We start from the raw sequence: 24,579 nt of genomic DNA, 5'->3' as shown, positions 1-24,579 counted from the left end.
TTTTGTATTTGCTTAATTTATGTTAAGCAAACATAATTTTTTTTTCTAGACTACCAATATGACAAAGCAAGGATTTTGTTTTTCAGTGCTCTGTCCCTGGAATATAAAAAAGTATCTGGTGCTTAGGGGGATTCAATAAATATTTATCAAATGAGTGAACTGATGAATAAGTAGCTTAAACAATCAGAACATCAAAATAATACTGCAATGAAGACAAAACAATTAGAAGCAATACTCTTTTATAAGTCCTTAACCTAGTCTGTTTGTTTGTTTTAACAGAGCAAAAAATAAATCAAAATACTGCTAATCAATTTATTTAGCTTTTATCTATGACCTACCAATTAGAATTCATTTATTTAGAAAAACCTGATGTGCTCAAATTGACTTGCTTAAATTAGCATATTGAAACTCAAGGTCTTTTTAAAAAGGGAATCAGCGCAGGATATGTTTAAAGTTGCAATAGTAATAACTGAGTTTCTCAGTCCAAATTATCTATATTTTCTACAATGGACCCAAGAAATTAGCAGAAAAATAAAAGGATCTGAAAGCAAAAGAATAGACTCAAAGACAGGGTAGGCAAGTGAATTAAGCAGAAAACACTAGATTAGAAAATTTCTATGGAAAATAACTTTCTGTATAATTTAGCTAGAGAGAATCAATGAGTAGAATTTGTCGATGAGCTGTACGTGTGACCAACATATTTATTCTTCATCACCACATCCTCAATGATATGAGTTTATGCATTTGTCCATCACATGCCAAGATGACGCATGAAAACTTCCTCCAGTGGGGCATATCCTTGGATTACTATTCTAGTAGAAATGATGGATATGCACTGATACACTTGCTCGGTTATCAACTTTCACTCATGCAACACTTCTGCAAAGCAGTTAATCCAGGTGTGGAACATTTACTATGACCAAGCGATATATTGAAGATAACTGGCTTTTAAAGGAACTGAGTTTCTCTTTCTGGCCTCCATGGCATTCCAGTAAGGAATGTCCAGTGAGTTATGAGAACTGGGTCAGTCTCTTGGTTCTGTGACTTTCCAATCTTGAGTATGTCATTTAACCTTTTGAGGGAGAATGCGGATGAAGATAACATATACCTACCCTAGACATTTCATAAGGTTCTTGTGAAAAGAAAATAACACATGTCAAAGACATGTTTTGTAAGCTGGATATTTTAGCTATTTGTTTTTCTTCTGCTTCTTTGAGGTAATTTGAGATATCCTTTAAATTGAAGTCGCCACATTTATACATTTCAAAGTAAGAGGAAAATGAAGGGCAAGCAGCAAAATGGATAGGTTTGGCCATGTGGTCAAGAAATGCTGAAATTACAATAATTAGAAAATGACACTGCTGTTTCTTCAAATACACAAAAGTACTAAGTGCTCTTTCATTTGAAAATCCCATCACCTGTTTCCATATCTAATTATTTCCAAATAATTCATCTCCTACCCAAGGAAAAAAGCTAAATTCATGGTCCACCATAAAATGAAACACAATTTTTATAGCCCTTATGGAACTGAGGAGAAAAACAAAATCAGAAGAAAAATGCGTAAGATTGTGCATTGTCTGAAACCTCCTAGCTGTTACAATATGTAAATCAACAAATCTCTGAAATTTAAAGCTCCATGGTCTCTAGTTATTTTGTTGCTTTGTTTACTTGAGTAATTCCCCCGTTCATCACTAAACATATTGCAAAGATCTTATTAAGTAAGCAGAATAGGAGACATGATGAATACTCTGATGAAGGCATTTAGTTTCATAAGAAATACTGCTCATAACGATTTTGTGATCAATTACACAAGCCCACTTCAATCTCACACTCAGACGTGACTTTAGGGAAGTGATTAGTTATAAATCCAAATAACACAGACACCAAACAATTACTGTACACCGGGAACCTCAAGTCAACAAAGATAACTTGGCTCTAAGGAAAATAGCACAGGAAAACTCGTTATTCTTAACGAAATCCATCCTGTTCTCTTTTTCACACATATAACCCATACTATCCACAGATGGAAAAAAAATTAGATGGCTAAATGAATCTGCTCAATTCACCAAATAGATCAATAGAGTTACTGCATTCCATCAATTACAGAAAAATATTTAATGTAACCCTCATGTAACCCAAGTGACGAATGGTCAGCTAGGTTTGGCTCATTGACTAGGTTTAGTTGATATTTATAACATTTATGTGCTTCTTTGGGGGGAACTGAGCATCAGATTACATTATCCTGAATGTTCACTGATTATGCCGTTCCTCCTACCTCATGGTGATTCTTGGCAAGCCATTCCTTAATGGTGCTGAGGGCAATGACTGCAGCAGGCTCATTCGGAAAGCCTAGATGAAGAGCAGAAAAAAACAAATGAACAACGAAAGATGAAGGCAATAGAGAGGTTAATCACGCTACGACACTGGAGTTTTCTCATTTAAGCAATATTCAATTCAGTCAATAAGTACAGGCCTCAGTAAGATGTACATGGATATAAAGCCTGTGATCCTACACACAGGCATTAAGGCGGCTGGTCCTACACCAGTACAGAGTTTAAAAGTAATTTAATTGTGTCTCTAATCTTATAACAATGTCAATTAAAAACATATTTATATATGCTTAATAGATTACGATGTACTTTCGTATTGTTTTCTTGTAAGAAGTGGTCAGATTAAAGTTTATTATCCTCAGCTTAAAACAAAAAGTACATGTGTCTCAGAGAAAACATATAGTTAGCCCAGGGTCAGTTCTGCCCATCACAAGGCCAGCAGCACTCCACCAATGGACCATACCACAGAAACCTACTGTCAGAATTCAAAGAGGGTATTTCCTGTTTCACTTGGGGCCATCAGAGGTGATGCTTGTAATTGAGACAGCATGAGCTAATCAGGTCTTGTTGTACAGGTTTGGTTTTAGAAGGGAAGCAAGAATGACAGTCTTATGCTTTGTCCCAGGGGGCAGGAGCGTACATGCTCAGAGTCTCCAAAACACATTCAGAATGTCACCTTAGCTGATCTAAACCAAACATATTCCTGGACCCACAGAACTATCAAACATTCAGCCAATAGTGATGGTATGTGAAGGAATAATCCTATCAATTTATATACTTATGGAGCAGGAAGAAGAAGAGATAGGAGTAACTATGCTACTGAAACTACTCTCTTTGAGCTCACCACTGGCTTCCTAATCACCGAATCCCATCACCTTTCAATTTATCTTCAAGCTAAATTGTTAGATGTGTTTACTGTTCGATGTGTTTGTCTAGTTTTTTATGTTTTATTCTCCTCTCACATATTTTAATTTTTTTAACTTTCTTACTTATTGTTTGAAAGTTTACAATTCAGTGGTTTGTACCATGTTTGTAAAGTCTTGCCATCATCACTAATTCCAGAATATTTTTATCATCCCATAACAAAACTCTGCACCCATTAATGGTCACTCCCCAATCTGTCACCCAAAGCCCCTGGTAACCATCAATCTACTTCTGTCTTTATGAGTGTGTGGCTTCTCCTCCTGAATTTTTCAACCCTGTCTTCTTCCACGTCTTCTTCTTCCTGTTTGACCAATTCTTTCCTGGCTTCTTTCTAGCAACATTCATTAAATGTGTGCCATTCCCAGCATCCTAAACTCAGCCCTCTTTTTTTCTTTATATGGCTTGTCTATGAAGATATTTTCTTGTCCAGAGTCCTCTGGGATATTGTCCATACAGATGCAGAAAGACAGAGATGTTGCAGAAATGGAGAGGGCCAAGACTTAAAAGACCCAGTTTTATTGGAGGGCAAATATGTATTCCAGTAGTTCAGACTGATAGTTCAGGTCTCAGTAGGTCTTCAGAAAAAAATGAGTGAGAGGACAGGTAAAGGACAGATATTGTCCCCATTTCCAAGAATATGTGTTGCTTTGCTGATTAGGTTTCTACAGGCTTTGCTAGAGAGTGCATTACGAAAGGGGACAAAACAAATCAGAGCCAAGCTTCATTTTTCTTAGAGGCAATGGCTGTGATATAGAAAATGTGCATAAGTTCTTGAACCTTTGTAATGTCTATCACATTTGGGATTGTGCATTTGTTATGAATTGTTTAATCCTATTCGTTTTCTTTAAATGAAGGCATCAAAATGTAAAACCTTTAAATTTTCTTTAAAGTTAAAAAGTATTACTGAACCCCACAAAAGTAGCTATGTCATACTTTTATTGAGTCCCTGTCCTCTAAAAGCCCAAAGTCTAGGGGAGGAAATAGACAAGTAAAGAGGCAAACAAAATGCAGCATAACAAGTGTATTAGGGGTATGTGGACACAGATAAAGAGGACTAAGCAAGAAAGAAGTGTGAGGTTTGCAGGAAATAATAGAATATTTGAGGAAGAGAGCTGTAACATGGGGAACCAAGGAGACATTATCCTCAGAAATAAGCTGTGAGTCCCAAGGAATCAATGGGAAGGGTTAGGAAAAATTAAGTAGAGAGGAAAGCAGGATGAGAGTACGGGTGAGCTGCAAAGAAGGAAGGAGGTGGCCAGGTGCGGTGGCTCATGCCTGTAACTCCAGCCCATTGAAAGCCTGAGGTGGGAGGATCATGAGGTCAGGAGTTCAAGACCAGCTTGGCCAAGATGGTGAAACCCCATCTCTACTAAAAATATAAAAATTAGCTGAACGTGGTGGCGAGCACCTGTAATCCCAGCTACTTGGGAGGCTGAGGCAGGGAATTGCTTGAACTTGGGAGGCAGAGGTTGCAGTGAGCTGAGTTTGTACCACTGCACTCCAGCCTGGGCACAGAGCAAGACTCTATCTCAAAAAAAAAAAAAAAAAAAAAAAAAAAAAGGAGAAGGAGGCCAGGATGGGCATTTGCTGTTAGGGGATTAACCATAGAAGGCCTTTTCTGTCCATCTCTGCCCTGAATTTAACACCTACATTTATAATCGCCTGGATACTTCCCTTTGATATGCTTTAGCACCAGAAATGCAACACATGCTCCTACCCAAAACAAATGTCGCCCCTGGCTTTGTGGTTTCTGTCTATGGCTTTACCTCTCTCCTAGTTACCGCCATGTTTGACTGCCTTCCCTGCTGGTAACCAAGTCCTAAAGGCATTTTCCCTCTGAACTATTTTCCACCTCGCCTTCTTTTCCTCCCTTTCCCACTGATTTCTTTCAAGGTCTGATCAGCCCTGACCCAGACAACTGTAGCTGACAACTGTGCTGCTTTGGTCTTCCTTCCCTTCTCCAATCTATCCTGCAAGCCACTTTCAAGTGATTCTTCCTACAGCATAGTTAGCATTACACCTCAACCATACACAAAACAGAGGCAGCCTTTGTTGACTCTCCAACACAGAATAAACACGGGCACCTCAGCTTAGTGTTACACATTCCAATGACCCCACGGGGCCTTTCTAGATTTATGTCTCAGTTTTCTCTTATTTATTCTCATCTCATAAAATTCTTCTCCAAATTTAGGTATGTTGAATAAGTATTTAAGTCATAAAATTATAGGGCTATATAAAACTAATAAATACTGCAACCACACACAGTTGCAATGACCATCAGCATTAACATTCACCTTTAGAAGACATAATTCCCCACAGAGAAATTATACAAGTTGTCATAGAACCATGGCAACTATGGTCAGTTCTCAATAATTTGTGACCTCCTGGTCACTCATATTCATCAAAGCATCTGGCACTAAGTTACGATTTTCATCTTAACCTCAAGGTTTGCTCTAACCCTGTGTGATTTCAACATCCACAAGAGTGACCCACCCTGCGCCTAGCCAATCCATTGACCCGTTCGTCTTCCACAACAACCTCCTCCATGAATCGTGCCCTGGACCTTGATGCAGCATTCCCGATTCAAAGTTACTAATTTAAGCAGAGCTCTCTCAAAACCTGCTTTCTCATTGTTAGTTTGTTTGCTCAGTTACTTTCCAAGGAATACTCTTTCACAAGCATTTGAAGCCAACTCTAGCTTCAAGTCACTCCCCAAGTTAATGGCAACATTTCTCCCATGCATAAGCTGGCCCTTTCTTGTCTCTCTAGTCTCCTCTTGTGTTGCTTTGCTCTTTGTCTTCTCCACTCCAACGACACTGGCCTTCTTTCTGATCTTTGAAAGTGGTATTTTTATTTTGCCTTCCTGTCATAAAGCCTTGCTCATGCTCTTTCCCCTTTCTGAAATGACATTTATCCTCCCTTTTTCCTAGTGTATTTCCATTTTATTTGTCCTCTGCTCAGTGGTCACTTCTTCAGGAAAGGCTTCTCTGACATTGATGACTCCCTATGTTGTGTTTTCTTTTTTTTTTTTTTTTTTTTTTGAGACGGAGTCTCTCTCTGTCACCCAGGCTGGAGTGCAGTGGCCGGATCTCAGCTCACTGCAAGCTCCGCCTCCCGGGTTCACGCCATTCTCCTGCCTCAGCCTCCCGAGTAGCTGGGACTACAGGCGCCCGCCACCTCGCCCGGCTAGTTTTTTGTATTTTTTAGTAGAGACGGGGTTTCACCGTGTTAACCAGGATGGTCTCGATCTCCTGACCTCGTGATCCGCCTGTCTCAGCCTCCCAAAGTGCTGGGATTACAGGCTTGAGCCACCACGCCCGGCCCTATGTTGTGTTTTCATAACACCATGTACCTTTACCTCACAGACCCATCACAGTTGCAGTTCTACATTTACTTATGTAAATATGTGATTAATAACCTTAATAGAGTGAAAACCCTGGCAGGTGGAAAACACATCTGTTTTTGCTTATCACTGGATACCTGAAACATTGCCAGCACATACAGAATGATCAATAACTAGGTGTTGAATGACTGACTGGATTACAGACTTGTGGATCTTTGTACATATTGACAACAGGAAAAGGCTCACTGCTGGGAGCACAGGGAGTGTTTAACCTTAGAGTATGGGGAGGAGGAAGGGATGCTGAGAAGGTACTCAACAGATAGTTATATTCAGAATATCCCTTTTCATTCCTAGGGGAAAATATCGAGATTTATGAGAAAATCTAGTTCCTGATAGGAAGATGTATTGTGATTAATTAAAGGGGGAGAAAAATATCAAGATGAATATCCCTGAAAGTATGCCTGCTTTCGTCGGACATGGATATACAAGATAAAGCATGATGTTCAGGGTAAACAGCAAGACAATTCTTTCCCCACTTAACTGCAAGACCTCCGGGGTTACAAATAAGACCAATGAACGGACAAAGACAGATTTTAGCCTAGGGATGGACTCCCAAGAGAGAAAGGACTTCCTCAGAACATCACAACATATTCTGGTCACCAGGGGACTTTTGTTCACAAAAGTAGAATGGCCACCCAGAGGGGAGGCTACAGACAAGCTTCAGATGAATCACTGAATTAGATGACATGGGAAATCTCTTCCAAGTATGAGGGTCAATGAGGCTGAACAAGCCATGAATAATTTAGGGTCAGGCATGCAGGGAGTTGCATGTGTGTGTATCCAGGTGCGCACAGATTCTGTGCCTCTACTGGAATTCCAAAGCTTAGTTTCCTACTCATTAGGATAGATTCATAAAATTAACTTTTGTTGTAAATGTGAAAGTTGACTTATACAATAAATAAATGATTTTTTCTTATTTACTTTGTATTGAAAGTGCTTACAAATATTTTACATACTGTACACACACACACACACACCCCATTATGCAGCTCAAGGTATAAGATACTTCTAATACTACCCAGAAAGCTGCCTTGTCCTGGGTCAATGCCCAGTCTTCAAAATAACCACTATTCTGACTTCTATGATCAAAGGTTAGTTTTGTCTGTTTTTACACTTCACATATATAACATTATATAGTGTGTGTTCTTTTTTGTCTATGTTTTGTTCAAAATTATGCCTGCCTGATTTACCCACGGCGTTACATATAACAGTAGCTCATTTCATTGTAGTGTTGCGTTCCATTGTATGGATATTCCACAATCTGTTTATCCAGTCTAGTGTTGATGAATAACTAGACTGTTCCCAGTATGAGACTAACATGAATAAAGGTGCCACGAACATTCTCATACGTGTCTTGGTGGACATAAGCATGTTTCTGGTGAGTATATATCCAGGAGGAAGGACTGCTGGACCTCATGTTATGCTTGATTCTGGGAGATTCTGCCAGTTTTCCAAAGCAGCTGTGCCAATAACACTCCCACCAGAAGTATATGAAAGTTTAAAATAATGTGTTTTAATAATCTCTGCTGATTTATTTATTTAACATGTTGAGATGTACTTTCTAATTATATTCTCTTGACCACATTTCAAGCTATTAAAGATAGCTTTAGGCTATTCAATACTTTTTATAACTAGAAGCTGAGACAAGTTTTATGATTTGCCTGTGTTCTCACTGCAAAGCAGTGATGTTCCTAAGCCAAGAAAAGACAAATTCTGTCAACAGACCATCAAGACAATTTAAATAAAAGACACAGAAGTGAAACAACAAGTTGAATTTACAGTAGTTTTCATCCATAGCACATCAAATAACTCATTAGGTGGACATTTTCCTTTCACTTGGTTATTAAGCTGACATTTCTTTTCATCAAATTTCACTACAGAAGGATACAGCAATAAAGACTCATTGAAGATTCTACCCCACCTCTAAACTGTACGTTTGTTGGAATTGTTGAAAACCCAGAAGCCAATACAGCTACAGTGAATCTGGCTTTCACTTTGTTGTGGACAATTTTCCTCTCTATTTACTTTTTATTTTTTACTGTTATTGATATTTCCCTATTATCTTTAACTTTGTCCAAAGGCTCCCATGTAGAAACTAATTTTGTTCACCTGATATAAAATTCATCATGTTTACTAGAATTCTAGCATATTCTGCTAAAATAAAGATAGACATGACTTACTCTACCAGTAAAACTGTCCTTTTTCGAGTCAGAAGCAACAGATTAGCTTTTGTTTTAAACTTTAAAATGAAAGTCTATTTGGGGGTGGGTGTGCCAAAGATGGCTGAATAGGAACAGCTACAGCCTCCAGCTCCCAGCGTGAGAGACACAGAAGACGGGTGATTTCTGCATTTTCAACTGAGGTACCGGGTTCATCTCACTGGGTCATGTCGGACAGTTGGTGCTGGTCAGCGTGTGCAGCCTGATCAGCGAGAGCTGAAGCAGGGTGAGGCATCGCCTTACCTGGGAAGCGCAAGGGGGAAGGGAATTCCTTTTCCTACCTAAAGGAAACTGAGACACACAACACCTGGAAAATCGGGTAACTCCCACCCTAATACTGTGCTTTACCAAGGGTCTTAGCAAAGGGCACACCAGGAGATTATATCCCACACCTGGCCCAGAGGGTCCCACGCCCACAGAGCCTCCCTCATTGCTAGCACAGCAGTCTGAGATCTAACTGCAAGGTGGCAGAGAGGCGGGGGAGGGGCACCTGCCATTGCTGAGGCTTCAGTAGGTAAACAAAGCCGCCAGGAAGCTCGAATTGGGTGTAGTCCACCACAGCTCAAGGAGGCCGGCCTGCCTCTGTAGACTCCTCCTCTGGGGACAGGGCATAGCTAAACAAAAAGCAGCAGAAAACCTGGCAGAGGTAAATGCCCCTTTCTGACAGTTTTGAAGAGAGCAGTGGATCTCCCAGCATGGAGGATGAGATCTGAAAATGGACAGACTGCCTGTTCAAGTGGGTCCCTGGCCCCTGAGTAGCCTAACTGGGAGACATACCCCACTAGGTACAGACCGACACCTCATACCTCACATAGCAGGGTACACTCCTGAGATGAAGCTTCCAGAGCAAGAATCAGACATCAATACTCACTGTTCAGCAATATTCTATCTTCTGCAGCCTCCGTTGCTGATACCCAGGCAAACAGGGTCTGGAGTGGACCTCCAGCAAACTCCAACAGACCTACAGCTGAGGGTCCTGACTGTTAGAAGGAAAACTAACGAACAGAAAGGACACTCACACCAAAACTCCATCAGTATGTCACCATCATCAAAGACTAAAGGCAGATAAAACCACAAAGATGGGGAAAAAGCAGAGCAGAAAAGCTGGAAATTCAAAAAATCAGAGCGCATCTCCCCCTCCAAAGGAGCGCAGCTCATCGCCAGCAACAAAGCTGGACAGAGAATGACTTTGACAAGTTGAGAGAAGAAGGCTTCAGTCGATCAAACTTCTCAGAGCTAAAGGAGGAACTACCTAACCAGTGCAAAGAAACTAAAAACCTTGAAAAAAGAATGGATGAATGGATAACTAGAATAATCAATGCAGAGAAGACCTTAAAAGAACTGATAGAGATGAAAACCATAACACAAGAACTACATACAGGACATATGCACAAGCTTCAGTAACTGACTCGATCAACTGGAAGAAAGAGTATCAGCGATTGAAGATCAAATGAATGAAATGAAGTGAGAAGAGAAGTGTAGAGAAAAAAGAGTACAAAGAAATGAACAAAGCCTCCAAGAAGTATGGGATTATGTGAAAAGACCAAATCTACGTCTGATTGGATTGCCTGAAAGTGATGGGGAAAATGGAACCAAGTTGGAAAGCACTCTGCAGGATATCATCCAGGAGAACTTCCCCAACCTAGTAAGGCAGGCCAACATTCAAATTCAGGAAATACAGAGAACACCACAAATATATTCCTCAAGAAGAGCAACTCCAAGACACATAATTGTCACATTCACCAAAGTTGAAATGAAGGAAAAAATGTTAAGGGCAGCCAGAGAGAAAGGACGGGTTACACACAAAGGGAAGCCCATCAGACTAACAGCAGATCTCTCAGCAGAGACTCTCCAAGTCAGAACGGAGTGGGGGCCAATATTCAACATTCTTAAAGAAAGAATTTTCAACCCAGAATTTCATATCCAGCCAAACTATGTTTCATAAGTGAAGGAGAAATAAAGTCCTTTACAGACAAGGAAATGCTGAGAGATTTTTTTTACCACCAGACCTGCCCTACAAGAGATCCTGAAGGAAGCACTCAACATGGAAAGGAACAACAGGTACCAGCCATTGCAAAAACATGTCAAAATGTAAAGTCAATCGATGTTAGGAAGAAACTGCATCAACTAGTGAGCAAAATAACCAGCTAATATCATAAGGACAGGATCAAGTTCACACATAACAATATTAACCTTAAATGTAAATGGACTAAATGGTCCAATTAAAAGATACAGACTGGCAAATTGGATAAAGAGTCAAGACCCATCAGTTTGTTGTATTCAGGAGGCACATCTCACATGCAGAGACACATATAGGCTCAAAATAAAGGGATGGAGGAAGATCTAGCAAGCAAATGGAAAACAAAAAAAAGCAGGGGTTGCAATCCTAGTCTTTGATAAAACAGATTTTAAACCAACAAAGATCAAAAGAGACAAAGAAGGCCATTACATAATGGTAAAGGGATCAATTCATCAGGAAGAGCTAACTATCCTAAATATATATGCACCCAATACAGGAGCACTCAGATTGATAAGGCAAGTCCTTAGAGACTTACAAAGAGACTTAGACTCCCATACAATAATAATGGGAAACTTTAACACCCCACTGTCAACATTAGACAGATCGACGAGACAGAAAGTTAACAAGGATATCCAGGAATTGAACTCAACTCTGCACCAAGCAGACCTAATAGACATCTACAGAACTCTCCACCACAAATCAACAGAATATACATTCTTCTCAGCACCACATTGCACTTATTCCAAAACTGACCACATAGTTGGAAGTAAAGCACTCCTCAGCAAATGTAAAAGAACAGAAATTATAACAAACTGTCTCTCAGATCACAGTGCAATCAAACTAGAACTCAGGATTAAGAAACTCAATCAAAACCGCTCAACTACATGGAAACTGAACAACCTGCTCCTGAAAGACTACTGGGTACATAACGAAATGAAGGCAGAAATAAAGATGGTCTTTGAAGCCAACGAGAACAAAGACACAACATACCAGAATCTCTGGGACACATTTAAAGCAGTGTGTAGAGGGAAATTTATAGCACTAAATGCCCACAAGAGAAAGCAGGAAAGATCTAAAATTGACACCCTAACATCACAATGAAAAGAACTAGAGAAGCAAGAGCAAACACATGCAAAAGCTAGCAGAAGGCAAGAAATAACTAAGATCAGGGCAGAACTGAAGGAGATAGAGACACAAAAAACCCTCCAAAAAATCAATGAATCCAGGAGCTGGTTTTTTGAAAAGATCAACAAAATTGATAGACCGCTAGCAAGACTCATAAAGAAAAAAAGAGAGAAGAATCAAATAGATGCAATAAGAAATGATAAAAGGGATATCACCACCAACTCCACAGAAATACAAACTACCATCAGAGAATACTATAAACACCTCTATGCAAATAAACTAGAAAATGTAGAAGAATGGATAATTTCCCGGACACTTACACTTTCCCAAGACTAAACCAGGAAGAAATTGAATCTCTGAATAGACCAATAGCAGGCTCTGAAATTGAGGCAATAATTAATAGCCTACCAACCAAAAAAAGTCCAGGATCAGAAGGAGTAACAGCTGAATTCTACCAGAGGTACAAGGAGGAGGTGGTACCATTCCTTCTGAAACTATTCCAATCAATAGAAAAAGAGGGAATCCTCCCTAACTCATTTTACGAGGCCAACATCATCCTGATACCAAAGCCTGGCAGAGACACAACAAAAAGAGAGAATTTTAGACCAATATCCCTGATGAACACCAATGCAAAAATCCTCAATAAAATATTGGCAAACAGAATCCAGGAGCACATCAAAAAGTTTATACACCATGATCAAGTGGGCTTCATCCCTGGGATGCAAGGCTGGTTCAACATATGCAAATCAATAAACGTAATCCAGCATATAAACAGAATCAAAGACAAAACCATATGATTATCTCAATAGATGCAGAAAAGGCCTTTGACAAAATTCAACAGCCCTTCATGCTGAAAACGCTCAATAAATTCGGTATTGATGGAACGTATCTCAAAATCATAAGAGCTATTTATGACAAACCCACAGCTAATATCATACGGAATGGGCAAAAACTGGAAAAATTCCCTTTGAAAACTGGCACAAGACAGGGATGCCCTCTCTCACCACTCCTATTCAACAGTGTTGGAAGTTCTGGCTAGGGCAATCAGGCAAGAGAAAGAAATTAAGGATATTCAGTTAGGAAAAGAAGTCAAATTGTTCCTGTTTGCAGATGACATGATTGTATATTTAGAAAACCCCATCGTCTCAGCCCAAAATCTCCTTAAGCTGATAAGCAACTTCAGCAAAGTCTCAGGATACAAAATCAATGTGCAAAAATCACAAGCATTCTTATACACCAGTAACAGACAAACAGAGAGCCAAATCATGAATGAACTCCCATTCCCAATAGCTTCAAAGAGAATAAAATACCTAGGAATCCAACTTACAAGGGATGTAAAGGACCTCTTTAAGGAGAACTACAAACCACTGCTCAGTGAAATAAAAGAGGACACAAACAAATGGAAGAACATACCATGCTCATGGATAGGAAGAATCAATATTGTGAAAATGGCCATACTGCCCAAGGTAATTTATAGATTCAATGCCATCCCCATTAAGCTACCAATGACTTTCTTCACAGAATTGGAAAAAACTGCTTTAAAGTTCATATGGAACCAAAAAAGACTCTGCATTGCCAAGACAATCCTAAGCCAAAAGAACAAAGCTGGAGGCATCACGTGACCTGACTTCAAACTACACTACAAGGCTACAGTAACCAAAACAGCATGGTACTGGTACCAAAACAGACATATAGACCAATGGAACAGAACAGAGCCCTCAGAAATAATACCACACATCTACAGCCATCTGATCTTTGACAAACCTGACAAAAACAAGAAATGGGGAAGGATTCCCTATTTAATAAATGGTGCTGGGAAAATTGGCTAGCCATAAGTAGAAAGCTGAAAACAGATCCTTTCCTTACTCCTTATATGAAAATTAATTCAAGATGGATTAGAGACTTAAATACTAGACCTAAAACCATAAAAACCCTAGAAGAAAACCTTGGTAATACCATTCAGGACAGAGGCATGGGCAAGGACTTCATGTTTAAAACACCAAAAGCAATGACAACAAAAGCCAAAATTGACAAATGGGATCTCATTAAACTAAAGAGCTTCTGCACAGCAAAAGAAACTACCATCAGAGTGAACAGGCAACCTACAGAATGGGAGAAAATTTCTGCAATCTACTCATCTGACAAAGGGCTAATATCCAGAACCTATAAAGAACTGAATCAAATTTACAAGAAAAAAAAAAAAAAAACCCCATCAAAAAGTGGGTAAAGGATATGAACACTTCTCAAAAGAAGACATTCATACAGCCAACAGACACATGAAAAAATGTTCATCATCACTCGCCATTAGAGAAATGCAAATCAAAACCACAATGAGATACCATCTCACACCAGTTAGAATGGCAATCATTAAAAAATCAGGAAACAACAGGTGCTGGAGAGGATGTGGAAAAATAGGAACACTTTTACACTGTTGGTGGGACTGTAAACTAGTTCAGCCATTGTGGAAAACAGTATGGCGATTCCTCAAGGATCTAGAACTAGAAATACCATTTGACCCAGCCATCCCACTACTGAGGATATACCCAAAGGATTATAAGTCATGCTGCTATAAAGACACATGCACATGTATGTTTATTGCGGCACTATTCACAAGAGCAAAGACTTGCAATCAACCCAAATGTCCATCAGTGACAGACTGGATTAAGAAAATGTGGCACATATACACCATGGAATACTATGCAGCCATAAAAAAGGATGAGTTCGTGTCCTTTGCAGGGACATGGGTGCCGCTGGAAACCATCATTCTCAGCAAACTATCACAAGAACAGAAAACCAAATGCTGCATATTCTCACTCACAGGTGGGAATTGAACAATGAGATCACTTGGACACAGAAAGGGGATCATCACACACCAGGTCCTATTGTGGTGGGGGAGAGGGGAGGGATAGCATTAGGAGATACACCTAATGTAAATGATGAGTTAATGGGTGCAGCACACCAACATGGCACATGTATACATATGTAACAAACCTGCACGTTGTGCACATGTACCCTAGAACTTAAAGTATAATAATAAAAAAAAAATTAATGAGCTTCCCCCAAAAAATAAAGAAAAAAAAAAAAAGAAAGTCTATTTGGGGCTATAGATTACCATATCATAGAGAGGCATATGGTGATACTTTAAATCAATAATTTCAAAGAGGTTCTTATTACCCCCCAAAAAATTAAAATAAAATTGAATATAATTTTGGTATAATAATAATTTGGTATATTTAAGCCAGGCTTTAAAACCTTAACCCCATGCACCATTCGGAGTCTGCCCAGGGCTTCCCTCAACATCCCCTTCTAGACCTATTGCCAGGTCTCACCTCAGTTTTAACTTCCTTTCTTGCAGGTTGTAAGAAGACAGCGCTCTAGAGACCAATGTCCAGGAAAAACTCACAAATCTAAAAACTATTCTTTATGTACTCAATCATTTTATTTTCAGCTGAACAATGTATTTTGTGGTGGTTTTTACCTCAAAGGGGTTTCATCCATACCCTCACTCTGCCTAGTCAAGCACGGGGCCCAAAGCTGTGATAAAATACTAGCAATTTTATGAAATCATAAATCCCTGTGTAGACTGCATATTATTTAGAAAGTAGTTGCTATACTAACCAGCCTTCCAACTGACTAAAAGCTCCAAATTGGTACTGTATTGTTATAAATATCCAGAACATCCAGAAGTTAGGAGCAGTAGTTTAAAAAAATCAAACTCCCTTGAACTCTGTACATGAAATTCACATCCACTTTTGAGCTCTCTATTCCTGCCAACTCTTTAATGAGGAAAGCATGAGCCATGTTATTTTTATTCACATGCACACCCTCAAAATAAAAATATTGTGAAGTTACCAAACATGAGACTTTCAGCATTGATAGAAACCCATGATTGTCCTGAGTGAGAAGGATGTATCACTGGGCTGATCGATATATGGACATCAGTTGAACGGGGATTGTCAACATCGACTATCAATGCAAAATTACACTTTGCTTGATAATTTCAGAGAACACAGTCATAATATTTTTCCATCTTAGCACACAAGTTCTGTTGTGAGGATCACAGGAAACGAAACAGTATACTTTTCAAGCTCGGGTGAAAAGAAATACAAATGTGAGATTAATTGTGTGTTGTTATTTTAATTTCTCTGGAACACACACATGCACACCCTACCATGGATGGGGAAGAGAGACTGGAGGGTATAGATGGAGGGTGTGATGGGAAGTATTGGGCAATACATTGTTTTTTGTTTTTGTTTTTTTTTTTAAATCTCAAAACAGCTTTTGTCAACCTCTTCCCCCTTGGCCTCCTTCCAACCCATAAAAGCAATTCTGATAGCACGATGAAATCAAATTACTTGAGAGAAATGAGCTGAAGGAGCCTCACTGTTAAGCAATTGCTAGACCAGCCACTCAGACCATTCTGGCTAAAGGCTGAGCTTCACAAAAGATAAAACAGGTGAAGTAATAAGAGTGACACTGGCCCCTATTACTGCAGTGAGCATGGCAGCAGAATGCTAAAAAGGTATCACTGGCTTCACCCAGGAGCATAAAGGGGCACCTAGTAGGCAAGGGTGAGGGGTCCACAGTCTGTTGTTAAGAGAGTGGAGTTGCAGATGTTTTGTGATCTGGCTTTGTTATATGAGTATATACACATAACATGGCATACTCATAAGTTGGGTAACAAGAGCAGATGCTGACGATGCACCGCATGTATCTTCTTGGCATGTGCTATTTCCTTGCAAGTTGCTTTGACTTAAACCTTTTACCTGAGGGCTCCTTCTGGTGCCAGCCCCTTTTACCCGAGGGCTCCTTCTGGTGGCCAGAGCTCACTTTGCCACATGTAGGGCAGGTCTAAAGGGCCAGGGAACAAGCTCCCCCCTAAAATGTTCTTCAACCAATGATTACTGAGAGTTGTTGGGTTAATACCTCAGCTCCCTCACCCCTCAGGGGATAATGCTGAGGTGTGTGCTTTATAGCTTCCCAGAGCTGCTCAGTGAGTTCACACTCCACTTGCCCAAAGTGGCAAATTCCTTGATAATGCATTCTTTATTTGCTTCCTTTCTTTGTCTGTCTCTCTTTCCAAAAGTCACCTCCAAATTAACAACTTACACACAAACCCCTGCCTTTAAATCTGCTTTTTGGGGGTAGTCAAACCATGACAGCAGTCAAAATGAATTGATGAATCTGAGACAATGAGGTGTCATGTCTCATCTTGTGATCACCCTTTCTCCACTGTATTTTAGTTGTAACCTCTAGCACATGCACTGTAGAGAAATGTTCTATAAAATAGCTAATTAACTGGGGAGAAGGAGTTGGGGAGCTCACTGGCTGTTAGCACGAAGGTAACATAATATTTCACTTTGGGGAGTATAGAGGTCATCTAGTCCAGGCACATAATGGCATCCAAACCTGGCCCACTAGACAATACAGCAATCTTGAAATACTAATAAACTGCTGCTAGTGCTGCTGCTGTTAGCATTTATTGAGCAATTATTATGTATAAATCACTCTACTTAGTAGCATTTATCTGTGTTATTTCATTTAATTTTCATAAGAATACAATGGAAAGTAGAAGAGAAAAGAAAAAGGAAGGTGAGTTGCTCTGTAAATGAACAGTAATGGACTGTAATTGGACTTTATTGTATTGAGGGAAAGAGGAAAAAATAATTTGTTGGGAGAAAAGTTGAGTGTTGGGACAGAAGTTTAGGCAGGGCTTGCATACCTGCTAGACATGCTGGCTCCTTGCTTCCATCACTCTCATTATCTCAAGTAGCCATATGTTTCTCATTCACTTGATACACTGTTTCAACCCCCACATCCTCACCACCTGTTTCTTTGGCTTCGGGAGCTCGGGGCCTTCACAGCCTCCACACTCACGATGGCCCCCTGGTCCCACTTTCTCTCTCAAACTTTTTCTCATTCCTTTGACTCTGCCGGACTTTATCGCCCCCCACAACCTGGTGTTGGGTCTGATCACCCCAACATAATTAATTTGGATTTATATTGAAAACTCCCAAGACCAGGTGCAGTGGTTCATTCCTGTAATCTTAGCATTTGGGGATGTTTTGGCAGGAGGATCAATTGAGCCAAGGACTTCTAGATGAACCTTGGCAACACAGAGAGATCTTATCTCTACAAAATTAAAAAATAAAAATCACCCAGGCACATGCCTGCAGTCCCAGCTACTCAGGAGGCTGAGATGGGAGAACTGCTTGAAACTAGGAATTAGAGGCTGCACTCCAGCCTGGGTGACAGAGTGAAACCCTGTTGAAAGAAAGGAGAAAGAAAGAAGGAAAGAAAGAGAGAGAGAAAGAGGAGAAGGAAGGAAGGGAAAGAAAGACAGAAAGAGAGGGAGGGAAGGGGAGCAAGGAAGGAAGGAAGGAAGGAAGGAAGGAAGGAAGGAAGGAAGGAAGGAAAGAAATGCCAAGAGGTGTGCAAAGTATGCTGTGACTTTGTCATGCAGCTTTAGTAGACTCAATATAACCCAGTAAGGCAGTCTGGACTCGCATCTGCTTGAAGATAAAGTAATGCTATGCTGTGGTGGGCATAGGTGGGAGCCTAGACTATTCTTAGAAGCCAAACCACCTTTGGCTTCCACATAAAATAAATCAAACCTTGAAAATTCCCTTCAAAATGTATATAATCTTTTCCATTTTACAGAAGAGGAAAAGTGGCTTATGGAGGACTCAAGCAAGGGACAGGACCCAGTATACCAGCCCACACCCCCTCCACACCCTAGCCTGGGGCCTGGAACCTGGCATGTTGTTGGTCCTCAGAATGAATGGAACATACCAGAAAGCCTCTATGTCAGAGACTCCAGTCTGGATGTTACACGGTTTCAAACCCCAGAGAAAGAAAATCAGATTGGAGGCCCCTATGGGCAGGGAGCTGTTTCAGAGCACCAAACATATGGCCTCTGGCATAAGCCACTCCAAGAGGACCCATGGGATCAGATGTGCTACCCTCTTTCTCAGGTGACAGCACCCATTCTACCATTTAATGTCTTCATTGCAGAGTGTGGGTGGGGCCCAAGGAATCTCTTGAGAATGTAGAAAAGCTGGCAGTTCTGATGGTTCAATTACACTTGAACATTTAGGTACTCTGGACATGACTGGAGCGTGTGAATTTGTGGCCCACTGGCTTACTATAGAACTTCTGTGATATTGCTTCTTTCCCCATGGTCCTGTCTTACCCCTTCCTTTATTTTATTCAACTTAGCACTGATGTCCCTAGCAGGGCCTCTAGAATTAGTCATAATATCAAAAGGGAGAAGGGAAATTCTGTACTTCTTCTCATCTTAATCTCTTCACATCCATTCTTTCATTTCACTTGACATTATGTGTGCCAAAGCAAATGATACTCCATAAATTCTACCATATTTCGCGTTGGTCTTGAGACACGTTGGTCTTCTTTCATTTACTTAAAAAACTGTGAAACATGAAGTTTTCCTTTCAAGTTTTGTTTCCTCTGCTCTGCAAAACAGGTATAAATGAACTGCGTTTTTATAGGACACAAGGTTACAATCTATGCAAGCTTCATCAGCTCCTCAAACTTATGAGCTCCAGCGTCTATTTCGGAGGGTATTTTTGAAATCATCTTTTGCCTAAGGAATTATAATAATGACTGGAGAAATGGCTCGTGAAACAAATTCTATTCTATGCAAGCTGTTCCTGCTACCCCTGGATAAGTCTTCTGAGAAAGGAGATGAAAGATCTCATAGAATCACCTGGAATAGGGTTTTTAGAAATTCTTTTTCAAAAGAACATTTTCCCTACAGGGGTAATCAAAGGAGTTCATTGAGGACATCACATTTGAATAGAAAAGGCTTATACTGGGATCTACTGAGAGATGAAAATGCAGTTTCTGCTTATTGAACGGGTGGCATTCAATGGTGCGTTGTCCTGGTAGCTGGTGATCTTTCCAAACATAAAGCACACCATGTCACATCCACGCTAGGAGCCCCCTAGTGGCTTCCTCTGCACTTATGGGCAAAATCTAAACTCCTCACCTTGGATTGCAGGGGTCTTTTGCTGCTCTTACCACTACCTGAAATGATGTCTGTTTTGTTTGCTTGGTTATTGTGTGTCCACCCTACTGGAATTTAAGCTCAATGAGACAGAGCTCTGTCTGTCTTATTTTCCTTTCCACCTTCAGGCTCAAAGCAAAATAGGTGCTCAAAAAGGTGTCATGCCACATTTGGGAACATGAGAAATACCTGGCTACTCCTGTGTCCTAGGAGGCTGCCTAGCATCCTGCAGTGATTGTGCGGCACCTGAGGCCTATGAGAATAAGCCCTCTTATTGGAGGGCAGGACACAAACTTCTGTGCTTCTCTCTGGAGTCTCTGCTGGTCTAGACACTCCACGCACATGACCTTGGTCAACTTAAAAACACAACCTATGAGAATGACAGCGAGGTCCCCTTGGCTTGGGGTTTTGACAAAGGCCTCTGTCCTAGGATCCCTAGACTAGGATAGACTGCAGGACCTCTTTCAGGGACATAGCACCAGACAGGGTCTCTTAGCTTTGTTACTGACTCCCAGGATGTAAACCACTTCTGTTCCAAAGAGCTTTCATACTCTCACGGGCACAGACAGGTGCATGATTCTCCAGAGGGAGGCATGCTAAACACGTCAGCACTGCCTCAGCAGCATTCACCCTTATTATCTTAGTAGAAGAAAGAAAGATAGCCCTCAAATCCCCTGACTATTGACTTTTGCTCTTCAGTGATAGCCAAGCCCCCTGAAGGCGTGAGTTTGTAAACTGCCCTCAGAATTCCAGGAATTCCTCTGTAAAACTTCTCAGTGTCCAGTTACCCTAAGGTGAACATTTGGCATGGAGAATCTTTCCTTTTCATGTTTGAATCCTAAGAGAGACTTTGGCCGTGACACTCTATTCTGAGTTCTGTCTGACTTCATCTGCTGGTAGCCTAAATAGGGGTGGTCCAATGGGTTTGGATAGAATATACAATGGCAGCCACACCTTTGCTGATTGAGACAGAGATCAAAGCAATTTTAAGGACTAAGCTTATGATTAAAAATAATACATAATTTGATATGATTTTGTGATTAAAATTACATTATATGATGTAATCAAAATATGCTGGAGGATATCATCCTAAAACTCATTTTCAAAGACATTCCAAAATATATCAAGTGAGGCATTCCTAAAATTCCAGTGTTGAGTCAGAGGACATAGCTTCAAGTTTGACATGAGCAGTAACACCAGTAGACTCTTGTGATGCCTTTTTTAGATCACTTTTTGAGTGTGCTGGATTAGATAAGTGTTCCCAATTCTTTGCTTATCTTTGCTATCTGAATTTGCAGAGCCTGCCACCCTGGGTGGAGCACATTTCCCTGCCCCATCGATGTTGAGGTTGCCCATCTGACTTGCTTTAGTAAGTGGTATGTGAGCAGATATGAAGTTTTAAAAAGTGTTTGCTGGTATGGAAAGAGAATGTCCCAGATAACTACTGGCCTTTCAGACAGGTACCTGAAATGAAAAAGAAGGAAAAGACCTGTGCCCAGCAGAAGCTGAGACTCCAGCTTGGTTAGGCCAAGCCCAGTCTTGATCAGTTAAATGACAGCCAACCCTCAGTCTTGTAAACAAGACAATACATGCTATTTGCTGTCAGCTACTTGGTTTTAGAGGTTGTTTGTAATGCAGAAAAATATGACTGATACATTGAGTGAGAACTAATACTGCTGGTGAACACACAATGTTTCAGAAATCCCTCTGAGGATATATAACATTTGAAGATGGTTTTTATTCCTATCTAGGTCTTCGCCACCTTTGGAATCTGGCTTCAATTACTGACTATCTGTCCAAGGTAAAAATATTCTCTGCATAATAAATCCTGCATACCAATTTGATGAATTCAAAGAGATATGAGAACTGGTTCAAGAGAAACCCTGGTTTTAGAGTCAGACCTACCAGGCATTGAATCCTTTCCCTGAAAAGTGCAATCAGTGAGCAAAACAGGGCTCTATTCCTCAACGTCTTCACCGGTAACATATAAGAGGGGATAAGTCATTCTCTCTTGTTGTGAAGACAAAATTGCACAAGTCACATGCATTTTGCTCCCCTACAGGTCTTCTTGTTAGCTCTCCTTCCCTAAATTTATCTTATTTGCTTAATAGGGAGAGAAAGCTGAAAGATGTAAGAAAACCTAAAGGCACAGGAATGCTGTTGTACACAGTAGGCCTGGAAACCCAGGTGGGAGCTCCATGCTCTTCAATGTGCCACAGAGTGACGACTGGAAGTATAGGTGGGCTCAATTTTCAAGATCAAGTATGGTTTCACTATGCCCTCTCTGCCCCTGGAACTTGACATTACCTACCTTTTTTTTTTCAGAATCTCTTCCTAATGCCAGAAAATATAATTTTTGGTAAGAGGAACAGATAGTAGATGAACAGATTTTAACAAAACTGTCTTGTTTATAGCTAAACCTCTGAAGAAATTATAAAATATATGTCATTGTCTATAATATCAACCCCCAAAAGAAACTTGTTAAACTCCCCAAATGGCTATACAGTGGATTTCACCACATCCTCATAATATGAATACGTTTCTTTAAGTCATCTAAAATGAATTTAGAATGACCTGAGTAATCGACTGTGATTCATGCAATAATTGCATACACAATCTTTTACTATTCTACCTAAAACATCCCTTTGGCTGGTTTCGGATCTCTGTTTTACCCAAGCATAAGTTACTGCTCCTGAAAATGCCTAGAGAGATGTAATTGCAAGTGATGCATATACCATTTCCCTCAAACAGACAGAACCTGGCTCATTCTCTTAACCACAGCAAGGCACTTGGGGTATAGTGAGTGTTTGATGAATGATAGGAGAACGAAGAGACCAAATAAGCCACAGAATTTTAAAGGAGGAAAACTGCATTTTAACATGCAAATTTCCCACAGCAAGCATCATTGTTCGTCTTAGTAATGAATGACAGTATTTCACAAATGATGAGCTCTGGATTAAGTTTGTGGTAGAATAATGAAACCCCAGAAAAGGCACATTTCTCATCAAAAATCAATTTGTTTTCCTGCTTGAGCTGTAGTAAGCAGAGACAAGATAGCTTGGAGTTGTAATGTGCCAAGAAAACCTGCTGGGGCAAGAAAAGAAGTTCAGGATGTGCTCATAGTAGAAATAACTATCCATTTAAACACAAATGTTAGAAATTTACTTTGATCGACCTCTTTGGGAAGGTGGAGCTTTTGTGTCTATTGAAGGTATTCCTCAGGGAAAAATCAAATCGATGTTTGCTCAGTATTTCACTTATGAACACCTGACATTTTTCTTCTTACAAAGTAACACGCCTTCATTTTTGTCCCTAGGCTCAAAGAAAATGAAGAGTCAGGAGGATGACAAAATGAGAGCCAGCACATGATCTTTTTCTTACTTTCCTAGACATCCTAGATGGTGAGAATAACAATATATAGGTGGTTCAACATATAAGGAGTTTGGAAGATGTCACTCTGTCCTAACACGTGTGCTAACACACGAACAGCTAAACCAACTAAAAGAAAGCAACAACTTTATTTAGATCCATCGAAGAAGTGAAGTCACAGAGCAAACTGCTGTCCCCAAAATTGGAGAGACAGACAGGTGGGTACAGAGAATCACAACTTATCTGAGCAGAAACCTCCTAGCAGAAAAATCCGCAGGAACGAGTGCTGGAGTAGAAAAGCCTAAACTCTAACTGATGGATTGCTGGAGACTCCGTGTGGACAGGTCTGAATGACAGAAACTCCAGGGGGATCCTTTCATCTGGGGCTATCATGCTTTTGTGAGTTTTATCTCCAGGAGCTGGACCAGGTTCTCACAATGAATATTAGAGAAAAATCCCCTCATGCTTCCAGAAGTGGGAAGGGAAAAAAGAGGAAACATCTTGAAACATGCCACAGCATTCTGTTTGTCGTAACAAGGCCTGCCTTCAAGAGAAAATATTTTACCTGAGCCTAAACTATTGGGGTTCTATCAGATCCTAACCAACCTGGGAAAGGGAAATACTCAACTCCCTCCCACTCTAGCCTTCCATATAGAAGAAAGGAAATGCCCAATTTCAGTTTACTCTAGCCCTCTTGCCCCACCTAAAAGAGGTGGAGGACCTAAGAAACACTTGAGATGTTCACAGTTCAGAGGTACAGGGCTGCTGAAAGACTGAGACCTAATCACATAACTATATAATACTTCTCCTCCCCTGACATCTAACCACCACATGACTAAAGCTTTATTTATTGTAGTTCCTTTTTCTCTTCTATGTAGTACATTACGTTTGGCTGCCAAGAAAAACCTGTAAGACTTACTAAAAGAAAAAAGCAAAAGTTTGAAGAGACAGATCAAGCCTCAGAATCAGATATGACAGGAATATTGAAATTATCAGACCAGGAACTTAACAGCATCACAATAGAGGCCCTAGATAAAGCAATAAGACAAGAAAAATAAAATAAATTAAAAGGCATACTGATGGGAAAGAAAGAAGTAAAATTGTCTTTATCCATAGATGACATGATTGTCTATGTAGGAAATCCAGGTTTGACTAAAAATCCC

At 40.2% G+C, this 24,579-nt stretch overlaps 1 protein-coding gene across 28 annotated transcripts in view; it reads right to left on the bottom strand.

Moving 5' to 3' along the window:
• LOC105481485 (mono-ADP ribosylhydrolase 2) overlaps window positions 1-24,579 on the bottom strand; it is a 2,105,812-nt gene that overhangs the window by 551,281 nt on the left and 1,529,952 nt on the right. For all 28 annotated transcript variants that reach the window (XM_071080856.1, XM_071080850.1, XM_071080851.1 and 25 more), the window contains one exon: window positions 2,276-2,349. In XM_071080856.1, the coding sequence (XP_070936957.1) occupies window positions 2,276-2,349 (74 nt within the window). The remainder of the gene's footprint in view (window positions 1-2,275; window positions 2,350-24,579) is intronic.

This window comes from Macaca nemestrina, chromosome 15 (genome assembly GCF_043159975.1).
Source record: "Macaca nemestrina isolate mMacNem1 chromosome 15, mMacNem.hap1, whole genome shotgun sequence".
NCBI lineage: Eukaryota > Metazoa > Chordata > Mammalia > Primates > Cercopithecidae > Macaca > Macaca nemestrina.
The sequence above is the reverse complement of the archived record's forward strand: the minus strand, read 5'-3'. Positions and strand labels throughout refer to the sequence as shown.